At 38.3% G+C, this 17,239-nt stretch overlaps 1 protein-coding gene across 2 annotated transcripts in view; it reads left to right on the top strand.

The window, feature by feature from the left end:
* furinb (furin (paired basic amino acid cleaving enzyme) b) overlaps nucleotides 1-17,239 on the top strand; it is a 186,706-nt gene that overhangs the window by 93,585 nt on the left and 75,882 nt on the right. For both annotated transcript variants that reach the window (XM_047351551.1, XM_047351558.1), the window contains exons 4-6: nucleotides 6,734-6,829; nucleotides 10,850-10,978; nucleotides 13,986-14,062. In XM_047351551.1, coding sequence (XP_047207507.1) covers nucleotides 6,734-6,829; nucleotides 10,850-10,978; nucleotides 13,986-14,062 — 302 coding nt within the window. The remainder of the gene's footprint in view (nucleotides 1-6,733; nucleotides 6,830-10,849; nucleotides 10,979-13,985; nucleotides 14,063-17,239) is intronic.

Below are 17,239 nucleotides of genomic sequence, written 5' to 3'. Positions count from 1 at the left end.
TGGAAGGTCGGATTTACTCCAAATTTTGAATGCTTCTCGCCAGACCAGAACTCTGCATGACCGAAGATCATTTGACATGTTGCTCACAGGCCCCCTTAGTAACTACATTTGGAATTGAACGGCGGCCAAATTGGTGGCGTGCAACCGGCAATGCCAGGCGCCCGCGGTCGCTGCACAGGCCGAGTTGCGCTTAGGTGCGAGGGCCTTCAATGCTGCTTGCAGCTTTAACTTTGATTTGTTCTTATAAAATTCCTGAGCTGAAGGTATTTGAAAAATGTTTCCTTTCCTTTAAAGTGAAATTTATTTTGTAAATCTTGAAAGCTCATCAGTATGTCCGAGTCTGGTAGATAAACATTTTTAATTATTTGGAGTCCTTTGTCTTTCCATGCTTTAAACATCCTGTCAGCGCTACCAGGTATAAACAATTGGTTACCCCACACCAGACTAAACTGAGACAAACAAGTTGGTTCATTTAAAAGTTTCTTTACGTCTCTCCATACTCTTATCATGTTTTTAAGAAATGGGTTCTCAGTCTGTTTCAGCAGATTAATTATTGAATTTGAATATAGATATGATGGGAGAGTCAATTTTAAGCCCCGAGTCTCCATGTCAGTCCAGTGTGGAAAATGAGTAGTGTAATAAAACATAATAGACCGTAACTGTACAACTCTATAATACAGACGAGAATTGGGTCCTTTCAAGCCTCCCCAGTCATAAGGAAGTTCCTGTTATTCCATAAGAAATGTATCATCTTCTTCTTTATTTGTGAAAAGAATTCGGGAGGAGGCAGAAGGGCGACATTTTGAAATATATTGTGGCTTTGGCAATATATTCATTTTTACTGTATTTATTTTTCCAATCATACATATTGGCAGTGTCCTCCATCTCTCAAACAGATTGTCAACTTCATTTAATATGAGTCTGTAATTCGTCTCAACTACTTGTTCAAGATCTGAAGAAATATGTATTCCTAAGTATTTACAGTGCCTTGCAAAAGTACTCGGCCCCCTTGAACTGGTCGACCTCTTGCCACATTTCAGGCTTCAAACATAAAGATATAAAATTCTAATTTTTTGTGAAGAATCAACAAGTGGGACACAATCGTGAAGTGGAATGAAATTTATTGGATGTGTCAAACTTTTTTAACAAATAAAAAACTCAAAAGTGGGGCGTGCAATATTATTCGGCCCCTTTACTTTCAGTGCAGCAAACTCACTCCAGAAGTTCAGTGAGGATCTCTGAATGATCCAATGTTGTCCCAAATGACTGATGATGATAAATAGAATCCATCTGTGTGTAATCAAGTCTCTGTATAAATGCACCTGCTCTGTGATAGTCTCAGGGTTCTGTTCAAAGCGCAGAGAGCATCATGAAGACCAAGGAACACACCAGGCAGGTCCGAGATACTGTTGTGGAGAGGTTTAAAGCCGGATTTGGATACAAAAAGATTTCCCAAGCTTTAAACATCCCAAGGAGCACTGTGCAAGCAATCATATTGAAATGGAAGGAGTATCAGACCACTGCAAATCTACCAAGACCCGGCCGTCCCTCTAAACCTTCATCTCGTACAAGGAGAAGACTGATCAGAGATGCAGCCAAGAGGCCCATGATCACTCTGGATGAACTGCAGAGATCTACAGCTGAGGTTGGAGAGTCTGTCCATAGGACAACAATCAGTCGTACACTGCACAAATCTGGCCTTTATGGAAGAGTGGCAAGAAGAACGCCATTTTTCAAAGATATCCATAAAAAGTCTTGTTTAAAGTTTGCTACAAGCCACCTGGGAGACACACCAAACATGTGGAAGAAGGTGCTCTGGTCAGATGAATCCAAAATCGAACTGTTTGACCACAATGTAAAACGATATGTTTGGCGTAAAAGCAACACAGCTCATCACCCTGAACACACCATCCCCACTGTCAAACATGGTGGTGGCAGCATCATGGTTTGGGCCTGCTTTTCGTCAGCAGGGACAGAGAAGATGGTCAAAATTGATGGGAAGATGGATGAGGCCAAATGCAGGACCATTCTGGAAGAAAACCTGTTGGAGTCTGCAAGAGACCTGAGACTGGGACGGAGATTTATCTTCCAACAAGACAATGATCCAAAACATAAAGCCAAATCTACAATGGAATTGTTCACAAATAAAAGTATCCAGGTGTTGGAATGGCCAAGTCAAAGTGTAGACTTGAATCCAATCGAGAATCTGTGGAAAGAGCTAAGACTGCTGTTCACGAACGCTCTCCATCCAACCTCACTGAGCTCCAGCTGTTTTGCCATGAAGAATGGGAAAGAATTTCAGTCTCTCAATGTGCAAAACTGATAGAGACAAACCCCAAGCGACTTGCAGCTGTGATTGCAGCAAAGGGTGGCGCTACAAAGTATTAACGCAAGGGTGCCGAATAATATTGCACACCCCACTTTTCTTTTTTTTTTTTAAGTTTGACCCATCCAATACATTTCATTGCGCTTCACGATTGTGTCCCACTTGTTGATTCTTCACAAAAAGTTTGAATTTTATATCTTTATGTTTGAAGCCTGAAATGTGGCAAGAGGTTGACCAGTTCAAGGTGGCCGAGTACTTTCGCAAGGCACTGTAAATTCTTTCACTATCTTAAACTGTAATATATCTGAAGTTGGGCTAATTTTCTCGTTTGTATTTAGTAATAAATAGAGGATTTGGTTTTATTTATTTTGTATCCAGATACCTCACTAAATAATTTCATTAGTTCCAGAACAATTTGTATCAACCTGCATAGCTTTGATAACAATAAAATTACATCATCTGCGAACAGGGAAATCCTGTGTTCTGTAGATCCAACAGTGATTCCACTAAGATGATGGTGTAAGCGTATTGCAATACCAAATGTTTCCATTGCTAGAGTAAACAACAACGGCGATAACGAACATCCTTGCCTGCAGCCTCTGTTGATCTTTATTGATTTGGATATATTTCTGTTAGTTATTATTTCTGCTGAAGGATTGTTGTATAAAATGTTGACCCAAATTATAAAATTACATCCACATTGGAGTTTTTCCATAACCTGAAATAGATATGACCAAGGGTCCACTGGTCCTCAAACGCTTTTTCAGCGTCTAATGCTAGGAGAGCAGAATCCGAAGCACCGTTATTATAATGAATTATATTTAATACTCACCTCACCTTATAAAAACCTTGCCTCCCCAAAACAAATCCATTTTGATCTCGGTCGATTGTGTTTGGGAAGATCTTTGGAAATGCCGTGCAAGTACCTTGGAAATTATTTTCAGATCCGAATTTAGTAAACTAATCAGCCTAAAGTTCTCACACTTATTTAGAGATCTGTCTGGTTTCGGTAGAAGGATAATCATGGCAGCATTCATTGAGGGTGGAAAATAATTTGAATAGAAAATTTCTTGGAACACGTCTAACAATGGGGTCCGAGGTTTATCTTTAAAAGTCTTATATAAATCTATTGGAAGACCGCGGAAGTCCGTTTTAAAGGAGTTTGCCAATTTGGCAAAATTGTGTATTCGAAAAAATCGAGTACAAAGCTGCAAAAGTATGAAATGGTGAAAGACTCAAATCAAAAGCGGTGAAGTCTAGTTCTCTGTTGTTGCATCCTGAAACGGTTGTCATGCCTCTGTTGTTATGGCTTGCGAGATATAGGACCCCAGAATGCAGACGAGCAGGCAGCGTGATGGTAAGTGAAAAAGGTTTAATAACAAAAACTCACTCACAGCAAGAGGCAGGAACAAAACAACAAACGGGCAGGTGAGACAGGCATGGCATGATCAAAAAACAAGACTTGGTTTGAGAAATGTTTCTGCAATAATTGACAGAACAGGTGTGTATTTATGGAGTGTGACCAGGTGAAACAAGAAGACAGATTAATAGGTGCAGGTGATCCGAATTAACAGAACAAACGGGGCTGGAGCAAAACAGAGATTCTTGAACACAAACTAACAGAAACTAGAAAAACATGAAGCAAAAGCGTAACCAGATCCGAAAACCAAACGTGACACAACATGAACAAGACAACAAAACTAAAGCATGACCAGGAAAATAAACAGAAACATGATTCAAAACTTGAACTGTGAATAAGACCAACAAAAACCAATCGTCCCCAAATCATAACATCTGTAGAAAATACAGTTTTCTTTTAAACAGTTTTTTACCTCTTCGATACTGCAGTTGTGGTTAGAATATCCTCTTAGCTCTTAGGTTCACTGATCAGAAAAAGATTTTAACATTTTTAAGTTGCTGGTCACAGGTTAGGGCAGGTCCAGCTAAAAAAATAGACAGATTCCAGTTATTAGACAGTTTACTGCTGCACTTAGTTTTGTGGTGATGTCAAGAGAGGTAACAGTCACAAAGTGGTCCTTTCAGAATCCTTTCAGAAGATTGGCCTAATGACAAGTTTTTAAAAAGTCATAAAATAAACAAAAAAAATAAATGGACAAAAAAGGTGACACCTAAAGCTCTGAATAGGATTATGTGGGGTGTTAAGAAGTTAGTTCTGAATTGGCTATAGATGTGAATAAGAGAATGGATGGTTATCCTTCTCTGTGTTGATGGACAGTCTGTTCACAGAGTGTACTCCTCCTTTCACTGAGTGTCAGCTCACATTTACTGGATAAAACTGCTGGTGGATGTCTTTTTTTCCTCCCCGGATCTCTTGTTTCTCATCTCTTTATATTACAAACAATAGCAGCATGTCCCCTCCTTAGTAATCAAGCAGTAAACATCCCCGAGACACTGCAAAAGATGAAACAAATATTCTAATGCTCATGCAGATTGCCCTCCTAACCCATGCTGAGACCTCCCTCTTGTTTCATGATTGCTTCTTTGTGAGATGGTGTATTTCAAGCCTTTGTCCTTGCCCTAGACCTCAGGGTGCTTTTTTTCTCTGTGTTTTTATGTGTTTTAAATCATTTGGTTTTTAAGATAGAGTTACATTTGTTCTGTTTTCAGAGTGAATGGTCTCACAGAAAGGACTAAAAAGACCCGGCTGTTTTCCTTTCCGGAGGTTAGATACACTAATCATCGGCATGACGGGCATATTAATTTCAGGTTTTTAATTATTTGTTTGACAATTTTTTTGACTCATATTAATACAAATACATGTATTTAAATTCAGTTCAAATTTAATTGTACATAATGCATGTTAAAAACAACAATTAGGTGAATACGTTTTTATCATATATATATATATATATATAAATGGCCACACTGGTATCTGGGAAGTTGTGGAGAATGCAGACCCCTTTTTTTGTAACCTTTAGCAAGGTGGTGGCATAAATTGTGGCTGTAAATTTGAACACTCTGCTTATCAGCAATATTAGAGTTCATTTAATTTAGTTGGTTCCCTGGCACAGACCTAACTTTTAAGCATGCTACATAAATTTTGAATAGTGTTAATGTTGGCGCCATTGCAGAACCATAATGTTAGCCTCCTTTATTCATTGCCAAACCAGTTTTAATGTGTTTAGGATCATTGTCATTCATCATTTATTTATGTTGAAGAATTCAGAAGCAGCCCTCCATTTCCATTATTTGTGCAATTCATTGCTTTTACTAGCGACAGACACACACTATAATGCTAACAGCACAAAAGTTGACATTTGATGCAGTTTTTAAAGTTGGAACCCTTAGATTTAACTCATTCTAACACTCTTCTTCCAGCTGTGGCCAGATGTCTTAATCTTTGTGTTGTTGAGCAATACATTTGTTTTCCAGAAGGCAGATGGCGTGTCCATGTGGGCAGCTGTAAATTCAGTGGAGCTTGAAGGTGTCAGCTTTGGAGCAGATGATTCTTTGTTGGGTGACATCCTCTCAGTCTACATATGTTGTTATTAAAAATGTTTTCTTGTGTTTGTGAAACTGGTGTTCCAGCGTTCTTGCGTTCTTAATGAACTTCCTAAAACAATGTTTTTATCTGAGGGTCATAGAATAAATGAAAAAGAATTTAAAATTTCTATAACATAATTAAACTCACATCAGAACTAATTTTGTAACTGACAAGGCAGACTAACACTAAGCTTTTGGAAAAATACAGCAGATTTTGAATTAAGATGCTGGTTTATGGCTACAACAAGTGTGTGGACAAAGTGCAACTTGCTAGGGGAATTTCAACCAAATATTATTGAAGATGTCTGTACATATTTGTATATTTCTAACTTTGAATATATATGCCTTAGAGAATATCCACAATAATGTTAAAGATGTCTATGAAGTTGTTGTTGTTTTTCAAATACATTGGAGTAGTTTGTTGTATTATGATCCAACGGTTAAAATAAATCTTTTCAAAGACCATAATTAATTTAAGAAACATGGCCATGATGAGTGTATTAAACTAAATGACTTGTTCCATTTCCCATGATTACGGACAAACATTAGTAAGTATTCGTATTATAGGTTTCAATCACTGGTTATACTTTAAAGAGCACTAAACAATACAGGAGCCACAGTCCTTCTGGATCTGAGAAATGAAGCAAATTACATTTCCACTACATCTGCGGTTTTCTCCAGTTATTACTTTGTTAACCCAGCTGGGGCCATGTTTTTTCCGGTCTCTAGTCTTGTTTGACACCGCAATTACATCTAAAACAACACATCAGTAATGACAAATGTGATGTGGGGGCAGCAGTGTAAACTGTGAATTTTACTATGTGCATGGGTTTATTTATTTTTATGCTCTGTGTGTGTGTGTGTGTGTTTGTGTGTGTGTGTGTGTGTGTCTGGGCACTCCAGGTCCTGTGGGCGGAACAGCAAGCGGTGAAAAGAAGAAAGAAAAGGGACATCTTTGAAGACCCCATAGACCCAGATTTTTCCAAGCAGTGGTACCTGGTGGGTTCTGGTCCCTCTTCTCAGTTGGTTGTACCTTGACAATTATTTATCTTATTTGTAGTTACTGGATATACTTATTGCATGACTGAAGTACAGTAATACCAACAAAGAAATATAAGTAAGAAGCCAAATTGCTATATATTATTATCATATTTGTACAGGTCCTTCTCAAAATATTAGCATATTGTGATAAAGTTCATTATTTTCCATAATGTCATGATGAAAATTTAACATTCATATATTTTAGATTCATTGCACACTAACTGAAATATTTCAGGTCTTTTATTGACTTAATACGGATGATTGTGGCATACAGCTCATGAAAACCCAAAATTCCTATCTCACAAAATTAGCATATTTCATCCGACCAATAAAAAAAAAGTGTTTTTAGTACAAAAAAGGTCAACCTTCAAATAATCATGTACAGTTATGCACTCAATACTTGGTCGGGAATCCTTTTGCAGAAATGACTGCTTCAATGCGGCGTGGCATGGAGGCAATCAGCCTGTGGCACTGCTGAGGTCTTATGGAGGCCCAGGATGCTTCGATAGCGGCCTTTAGCTCATCTAGAGTGTTGGGTCTTGAGTCTCTCAACGTTCTCTTCACAATATCCCACAGATTCTCTATGGGGTTCAGGTCAGGAGAGTTGGCAGGCCAATTGAGCACAGTGATACCATGGTCAGTAAACCATTTACCAGTGGTTTTGGCACTGTGAGCAGGTGCCAGGTCGTGCTGAAAAAGGAAATCTTCATCTCCATAAAGCTTTTCAGCAGATGGAAGCATGAAGTGCTCCAAAATCTCCTGATAGCTAGCTGCATTGACCCTGCAGTCAATGCAGCTAGCTATCAGGAGATAGCTAACACAGTGGACCAACACCAGCAGCTGACACGGCACCCCAGACCATCACTGACTGTGGGTACTTGACACTGGACTTCTGGCATTTTGGCATTTCCTTCTCCCCAGTTTTCCTCCAGACTCTGGCACCTTGATTTCCGAATGACATGCAGAATTTGCTTTCATCCGAAAAAAGTACTTTGGACCACTGAGCAACAGTCCAGTGCTGCTTCTCTGTAGCCCAGGTCTTGGGAATGCAGCACCTGTAGCCCATTTCCTGCACACGCCTGTGCACGGTGGCTCTGGATGTTTCTACTCCAGACTCAGTCCACTGCTTCCGCAGGTCCCCCAAGGTCTGGAATCGGCCCTTCTCCACAATCTTCCTCAGGGTCCGGTCACCTCTTCTCGTTGTGCAGCGTTTTCTGCCACACTTTTTCCTTCCCACAGACTTCCCACTGAGGTGCCTTGATACAGCACTCTGGGAACAGCCTATTCGTTCAGAAATGTCTTTCTGTGTCTTACCCTCTTGCTTGAGGGTGTCAATAGTGGCCTTCTGGACAGCAGTCAGGTCGGCAGTCTTACCCATGATTGGGGTTTTGAGTGATGAACCAGGCTGGGAGTTTTAAAGGCCTCAGGAATCTTTTGCAGGTGTTTAGAGTTAACTCGTTGATTCAGATGATTAGGTTCATAGCTCGTTTAGAGACCCTTTTAATGATATGCTAATTTTGTGAGATAGGAATTTTGGGATTTCATGAGCTGTATGCCAAAATCATCCGTATTAAGACAATAAAAGACCTGAAATATTTCAGTTAGTGTGCAATTAATCTAAAATATATGAATGTTACATTTTCATCATGACATTATGGAAAATAATGAACTTTATCACAATATGCTAATATTTTGAGAAGGACCTGTATATATTTATATATTTATTTGGTCATAGTTCTTAAAATAGAGCTTTGCACATTTATTTATTCATTCATTCATTTTCTATACCACTTATTCCATAGTGGGTCATGGGAGAGCTGGTGCCAATCTCCAGCAGTCTATGGGTGAGAGGCAGGGTACACTCTGGACAGGTTGCCAATCCATCGCAGGGCAACACAGAGACATACAGGACAAACAACCATGCACACACTCAGTCACACCTAAGGGCAATTAACCTAACAGTCATGTTTTTAAACTGTGGGAGGAAGCCGAGTACCAGGTGAGAACCCACACATGCATGGGGAGAACATGCAAACTCTATGCAAAAAGACCCTCTGCCGGGAGTCGAACCCAGGACCTTTTTGCTGCAAGGCAACAGTGCTACCAATTGCACCACCATGCCATGTGTCACTGTGCTTTAGGCTACGCCATACATTTGTCATCCTGACAACCAGCTTTGGGGGTTAAATGTGTAATTCAGTAAATCTGTATCTGTTTCACCTGTAAAACATCGATACTTTTTCTTGCTTTTGGTATGTCTTTTTCACTATTCACAACGTTTCCTTTTTGTTCTTCTTTATTTACCCTACACCAATGTGACAGCAGCCGATCAAACGTGACATACGACAGCAGGGAATGGAAGTTGTTAAACCACCTCTGACATTTAGCATTAGACTTTGAAATGTCTGACAGTCTTAACTTTCTTTTCCTTTCAAAGTAAGAAATAAGAGTATTATAAAGCGTCTCGAGTCTGGGACACATGATGCTATTGTTGTCTTGGTATTATAACCATTTTGCAGTATGAGTTATTTTATATTAGTATATTTGGCTTGATTCGGTGCTGTAAAGAAATCTTTGTCCCGCTTATAGATTCTGTTTTAATTAAATTTTTTTTTTTTTCTGTCAGACTTAAGTAGTTTAGGTCGTCAAACTAATTTTGGTATCAGACAAAGGTGACCGAGTAAATACAAAAAGCAGTTTGCTGATGATGAGTTCGTTAATTAAGGGAAAAAAGCTCTTCACACCAGTTTGGTCTGGATAAAACCCTGCTTGTATGTCACGTGAAAAAAATGACTGTCAACTAAACCTAAAAAACTGATTGTTCCACCAATAGTGGAAACAACTTACGTTAAGGGTTTGCAATAACTGCCAATTAGTCACTGTTGAGGAATTTAGGCTTCTTTAGAGAAGGGTTTTATTTTCATCACATTGGAGGATTGTCAAGCATCAGTGGCCTCTTTAAGGTCACGCCTTAAGCATCTAATTTGGATTAAAGTCCATACTTTGACTAGGCCACTTCCACAACCTTAATTTAGCTTTTTTTAGCCTTTCAGATGTGGACTTGCTGGTGTTCTTCATATCACCTGCTGCATAACCAAATATGCTCAAGCTTAAGGTCCCAAATTGCTGATTGGAAATTCTCTTCAGGATTTTCTGCTACTGTTCATTCTTCCACCAATTGCAAATTGTCCTGGACGAGAACCTGCAAGGCAGTTAAGGCCATCACTCTACCGCCACCATGTTTGAGTGCTGGATTTCTGGACTGCTGTGTTAGGTTTATACCAGATGTAACGGGACACACACCTTCAAAAACCCTGGGGAACATCAAGATATTTCAGACAGGCCTTTTTGTTATTTTTGATCAGCGGAGGTTTTGCCCTCGGAAATCTCCCATGCATGTTGTTTTTTGCCCAGTCTCCTTTTACTGTTGAAACACTGACCTTACCTGAGGCAAGTGAGTTCTGCTGTGCTTTAGATCTTGTTTTTGGTTGTTTTTTTACCTTTTCTGTTTGAGTCATTAATGTGCTCTTGGAGACTTTATCATCTTTTCTTTAATTTCTTAGGTTGAGACATAATGTATTGGTTTCTGAGATCTTGGAGCATGGAGTAGAACAGCACAGTTTGAGGAGGTTGTCCTATTCTCTGCATCTATATGAGTCTATCTTTAACCACCACTTCCACCTACATTGCTTACTTTATTCAAACTTCTCACAACATGACTTTCAGCAGCAACACTGTGTTACCCCTATTTTGTCCCTCTCCTTCCACTTAAAAGCTCACGAGACTGTTATTTATGTCAAGAGCCACATACTTTCAAAAGGATTGGTGAACTGCAACAAGTTGTCTTTCTTATAAAAGGGTTTTTTGCAGAGGATTTGAGCTTTTCTGTCACTGACAAACACGTTCTGGCACTATTTGTTTGAGAAGTGTGGCTCGAAGCGAATTGACACCTAAACAAAAGGCTTTTGTCTCTTTCAGTCCAATCCAACACATCAAGACTTGAATACGAAAGCAGCCTGGGCTCAAGGGTACACTGGGAGAGGTGTAGTGGTGACCATTTTGGACGATGGAATTGAAAAGGACCATCCTGACCTCATCGCCAATTATGTAAGTTAAAAATGCTGAACGTACAGATGCACCTGCAGCTGGATTTGTCCCAAATTATTTATTACAGTGCATTTAGATAAACTAATAAACTTCACAACGATCTTTTGCTTTCATTAACAGCAATGAAAACAGAGGAGGCCACTGCTGGATTGTGCCCTATTAAATTCGAATTGCTGTGCACTGCTGACATTATGGTCGAAATATTAATTATGAATATGTTACATCTGTCTCAGCAGACATGTTTTATTTATTTTCAGTATGAGGCTATACAGCATGGTGTAATACTTTGCAAGATTAAAGGGTTAGTGAAAGGAATTTTCAGTGTCATGAAGCTGCCATTACCTTGGAGCAATCTAAACTGCTCTGTTGGAGGTCGTTGTTATATAAGCCCCGGATCCCGATTGTCCACAAAAAGGCAATATTTGATAAAAGCTTTAATTTACAAAATGTATTTGGGTAAAAAAGATTCTAATAATATCAAGCTGTGTTTTGAAGAATCCCTGTTCAGCATAATCTTGTTCAGGAATGATCAGTTTAGGTATTTCAGTTTTTGAACAGGAGACCAAATGTCCAGATTACGTTGAAGATTCTAAAATAGCCCTTTAATTTAGCACAATCAGATATCAACTTCAGTTTGGCCATATTTGCTTACACTGTGTGCAACACTGGGGTATGCGTACACATTGACTAGGTATGCAAATAAGCAGCAGAAAAGCTGAGAGAGAACTTTTCTTTCCAGTGCTTGTGGCTCTCCGCAGCCTGTGGCACCCTGGGCCATGTTGCTCATATCAAAAACATTGATTGCATTAGCAAGTTAGCTATATGTCATATTGATTAAAATAATATTTATAAATAGTAAGTTGCTTAAGAATGTTGTAATTGAATTATATAAATACTCGGTAGTGCAAAATATTACATTGCTGGAAGCACTACACCCAATGTTGATTTTTGTTGAAAAACCTTTTTTGCTTACTTTATAGCTGTCCTTATAAACAACCCCTTGACACATACTATTTAAAATGTCCAAATTAGATGCAGGGAAATTGGTCCATGCCTTTGTCTCTTCTAGTTTGTACAAATTAAATACTGCTCTAACTGGGGGACCAATTAGTTCCCTGAACATCACATAGCTGGGTCAAAGCTGTACAGCCAGCGTATTGACTGGTTCTGCAAGGAATGATCACATATCTCCTATGCTAGCCTCCTGGTTGAGACATAATGTATTGGTTTCTGAGATCTTGGAGCATGGAGTAGAACAGCACAGTTTGAGGAGGTTGTCCTATTCTCTGCATCTATATGAGTCTATCTTTAACCACCACTTCCACCTACATTGCTTACTTTATTCAAACCTCTCACAACATGACTTTCAGCAGCAACACTGTGTTACCCCTATTTTGTCCCTCTCCTTCCACTTAAAAGCTCACAGACTGTTATTTATGTCAAGAGCCACATACTTTCAAAAGGATTGGTGAACTGCAACAAGTTGTCTTTCTTTGCTGTCTTGTACTTTTGTGTTAAATATTGCCATTTTTTCTTGTATTCTAAGTAAAAGGGTTTTTTGCAGAGGATTTGAGCTTTTCTGTCACTGACAAACACGTCCTAGCACTATTTGTTTGAGAAGTGTGGCTCGAAGCGAATTGACACCTAAACAATTAATTTGTCTTGCTGTAAAATTCTGGATCACATTGAAAATCCTATTTATCACATATTAAGCTCTTAAAGGCCAGTTTTCATCCTACATTAAAAATGTTATTATTTCCAGTCAGTGCTCTTGAAGGAAAGGATTTCTTCCTCCTGGACTTTTAAAATCCAGACTGGGAGGCACAGTGTTCAGCTCTCAGGATTCTCTCATATGAATCAAGCTTCTGAGTCTGGGAGAACGATACTGAAACACTCTTTGCTTTTTAGACCTGGCTTAAAAGTATTATGCCTTGTTGCCCTTATATTTACATATATTTATTTATTACTAATTGATTTTATGAGAGGTTGCTTGCAGAAGTATTAATACCAGTTTTAGAATTTTCTGTAATAGACCAACACAAAGTGACTCAAAATTGTAAAGTGGGACAGAAATTATTCATTGCCCACCCCCTAATCAATACTTTGTAGAAACCAATTATGCTGCTATTACTGCTGCAAGTCTCTTTGGGTAAGCCTTTACTAGCTTTGCACATCTAGAGACTTTGTTTTTTTCAAAATAGCGCAAAGTCAGTCAGATTAAATGAAGAGTGTCTGTGGACAGTCTTAAAATCTTGGCACTGTTTTTAATTAGATTTAGACCTGGGCCATTCAAACGCTTACAGGTACATTTTTAAAAATGTTAATATTGCGAAAAAGTTCAGTATGTTTTGTCACTCATTTCAGAAAGTGAAACTGAAATATAATATAGATTCATTATACATAGAGGGAAAAATTTCAAACCTTATATTCTTTTCGTTTTGATGCTTATGGCTTACAGATAATGAAAACCCAAAATTCAGAGTATTATGAAAAAGTTATAACATATTCACCGAAAGTTGAGTGGAAGGAAAAAGTGAGCTAGAAAAAGGTGCAACAGCAACTGGGATACCCACAGCTCTCTTTAGTTTTTGAACAGTTTTCTTCCACTTCATCATAATGCACTACTTTGTTTCTCTTGCATACAATAATTTAAAAAAAAAAAACATTGAGGTTTGTGGTTCTGACATTTTAAACAGAAAAATCGTATATATTTTTGCATGCTACATTTTGCAACATCAAATCCGTTTTCTTGTTTCATCTCTTTTAGTGAGTTATTTTAAACCTTGCCTCTATTCAAGATTTTGGTTTGCTTTAAGCTCAAAGAAGTTGATTGACTAATGAAAAAGAAAGTGGATAACACAATGTGCCTTTCCTGTAACATACCTTTATAAATCCGAACCATTTTCAGTCAAAAATCCAAAAAGAAAAGGGTAAGAGTAGGTTAATTAAACTCCTGTAGAGAAGTTTGAAATGACTTGATTGCTATCCTTTTTCATGTTTCTTTTAGGACCCTGACGCAAGCTATGATGTTAATGATGGAGATACTGACCCCCAACCGAGATACACACAGAGAAATGAGAACAGGTAACTCAGTAGCAACCACTGTAAGACAAACCACTGTAAATGACAAATTTTGCTTTTAGTATGGGCAACATATTTATAATTAAAATGGTTTTTCAGGGCAGTCTTTATTTTTTACCAAATGGCACTACAACACTATACATATTATGGTTTAAGCTCTGTCATGTGTATTTACATTTAAAAACATCATGTTTTAACTCATTGGTGCATCTGTTCAGCTGAGTCTTAAAATGTTGTTCCTATTTGTCTTTTTTCTTTTTTTTTTTTTGCATCGGTACACAAGCCCAGCTGCTGCAGCTGCCTTTCATGGTCGAGTCCTTATAGCCCTGCGGCCACATCCTCACAGATTTTTTACAGTTTGTGTTTGTTTTCTGGCCCGCTGTGATTCACGCTTTTGCCTTTCCAGCCTTTGGTAATCACACTAAAACATGTTTGTCCCAATTAAATCATGCAAAGCCAATGCTCGACTAATGACCAATCCAATAAATCCATCTACTCCTCTTTTCACCATTTCACAAACACTGTGGTCTCCTGCCGATGAGAAGCCACTCCCACTTTCGAAATGCACTGCAGGATTTGCTCCGCTGCATCTTTTCTACAATGCCTGCCACTAAGTCTTTTTAGATTTTTTTCTTTCCTTTTGTGGCTTTAAAGTATAGAGTTTATTTGCATTTGCTCAGAAGCTTTGTAATAGTTTAAGAGACATAAAAAGATATTGTGAGAAAAGAGACATTCAAACATACTGTCCATGCTTCGCTTAAAATCAGTCAGTTTCATTTTACGTATCGTTGGCCCACTATGAAACCAAATGTCACTGTAAGTTTTTCAGTTTTAACTGGATAAAATATACACTTTGAACAATGCAACTTCAACATTCTCTGTCTGTCTCCTGGAGATCACAGAAGGCATTTGGATAAGGAAAGTTCGATCTTCCCAGTCGTAAAAACAAGATTGCCCCTTGAAGTCAGAATTCCAACTGGGGAAGAACCTTGCTGATGTTGTAATTATGAATATGAATATATTATTTAATATTAATACTTTAATATTTATTAAATAATATTTCGGTCTGTTAAGGGTTGTCCTGTGAATACCAGCCTAATAAGGCGATGGTATTAGGACAAAATAGAAAGGGGTGAGCCAAGCTCTGGTATTATTGAACAGCAAATCTCTGCACACACATTGAGTGAATTCACACAATTTCTTAAAATACAAGAATTTATTAACAAAAATAAGTCAAACATATTTCAATCAACAAACTCTTCACCATGCTAAAACAATCCAACTAAACTACCAAGCAGAATTAAAGAATAAGGAAGACTAATGGGCTATGTACAATATAAACAAGTTGATTAAAGATGGTTGAAAACCATGACCAAAAGAGTGATGCAACATTACCATGCAATGTTATTTATGTTTGAGAACCAAGGATTATCTTGAAGAATCTGGAAGTGAAGTTAAGTTAGTCTTGGAACTAACTTAGGAAATAATTGGCTTACCTTTAGACAACCATTCACAATGCAAGATCAGATAAAATATTATTTTAATAAAACAATATTTTAAAGAATGATCTGCTGAATAAAACCAACCTTCTGGATAACCAATTCTCAACGGTGTTTAATTAGCTGCCTTTATTTATTAAAATAATATTTAAAGAAATATTATTTTGAATAAGAACCAAATCTTTCTGGAGAAATGGGACTGAATGGTGTTTACTTAATTATCAAGTTTAGTGAAATAATGTTTAGGGAAATATTATTTTACTAGATTGAAAACAAACAACCTTTTTGGGTAAATGATCTTTAGCGGCAAGCACGTGTTCTTAGCTGTTAGCGGTTAAAGCTAACAAAAGAAGCTTATAGCTTATCATCAGAATCAAACACATACCTTTAAAATACCATTAATAAAAGGGTTAAAATGCATAAGCATGGACGGCGCGTTATGGCTGATCTTCTGTGTTTAAAATCACCTTTTAAGTAAAGTTTGTCTTAACTTAAAAAAAAAAAACACAAACACAGAACACACAAACTGAGCACATGTGCTGAGCAGATAATCTGCTAGCACTAAGATAGCTGAGGTTCAACACAAATAAAACCAAAGTTCATAAAACAAAAATAATGTTTAGATTATTTCATTCTACATTACTTCTCTCTCTGCCCAAACCTAACCTCTTAGATGAACCGTGCTGAGGAAAAGTTGTCCGGGCGACGTAGTTTGAAGAAAGCTTCCACAGTGAACAAGGGTTAACTGCAGCTAACCCCCGTAGCCGTGGGGAGGGGCGGCTCGCTCTGTCGGCCGGCCAAACTGCACGTTACAGCTGTAACCACGGTGATGCGGTCCCGTTGTCCTTCCTTCAGACCGGGACACTGCTCCATTCGGCGTCGTAGAGACAGGGTCTCTGCTGGGAACTCTCTATAACACAGTTTGCTTCTGTAGACCTCAGAGAGAAAGTCAAGCAACGCTTCTACCTTAATAACTCCGTTCATGAATGAATACCGGATACACAAACAGCAATTCATTCGTACTTCACTTAGTGTATATGATCGCGTGATCGTATGACACTCTTGGATCCAGTTTGAAGAGTTATGTCTGTTTGCCAGCAAACATTGGTGTGCTGTGTCCCTCTGTCCAGTTCCCCTGGGGTGTACCCGCGTAGAAGAGACAGGATCTCTGCTAAAACGGGGTTTTATTTGGAGTGACGTCACGGGAAGTCCGCTGTTACCCCTTTTCCTGGCTGTGCTGGAAGTAGGTTAATGCAATTTATTTTGAAAGTTCCAGAAAAGTTCGTACCGGACTTTCATGTTGTACCCATGGCTGTGGGGTCCCAACAGTGAGTTTTATATCAAGCGCAGCTGACGCACATGTACTTGAATTGAAAAAACAGTTTATAGTAACTACTTCTGGTGGTTTGTATTTAATTAAACCAGTGGCACACATTATGCTCATAAATACATTTAAAAACATGTTCCTTTTTTGTTTGAATGCAAAAAAGGAGAAGTATATTATTTTTTGATTGTATTGCTGTATGTAGTAGCATCAAAACAAATTAAAAACCAAACTTTTATGTTGCAAACAGTGTGCTGAACTTAGGTGTTTTGCCTTCCCTGATCTTACTTATGAGACAAGTCGTTCCCAGCATTCACTCACAGTACTTTTCATGTTTTTCCTATGTTTTTATTCATA

This window comes from Girardinichthys multiradiatus, chromosome 2 (genome assembly GCF_021462225.1).
Source record: "Girardinichthys multiradiatus isolate DD_20200921_A chromosome 2, DD_fGirMul_XY1, whole genome shotgun sequence".
In the NCBI taxonomy this organism is placed as follows: domain Eukaryota; kingdom Metazoa; phylum Chordata; class Actinopteri; order Cyprinodontiformes; family Goodeidae; genus Girardinichthys; species Girardinichthys multiradiatus.
This window is presented reverse-complemented; position numbering and strand designations above follow the sequence as displayed.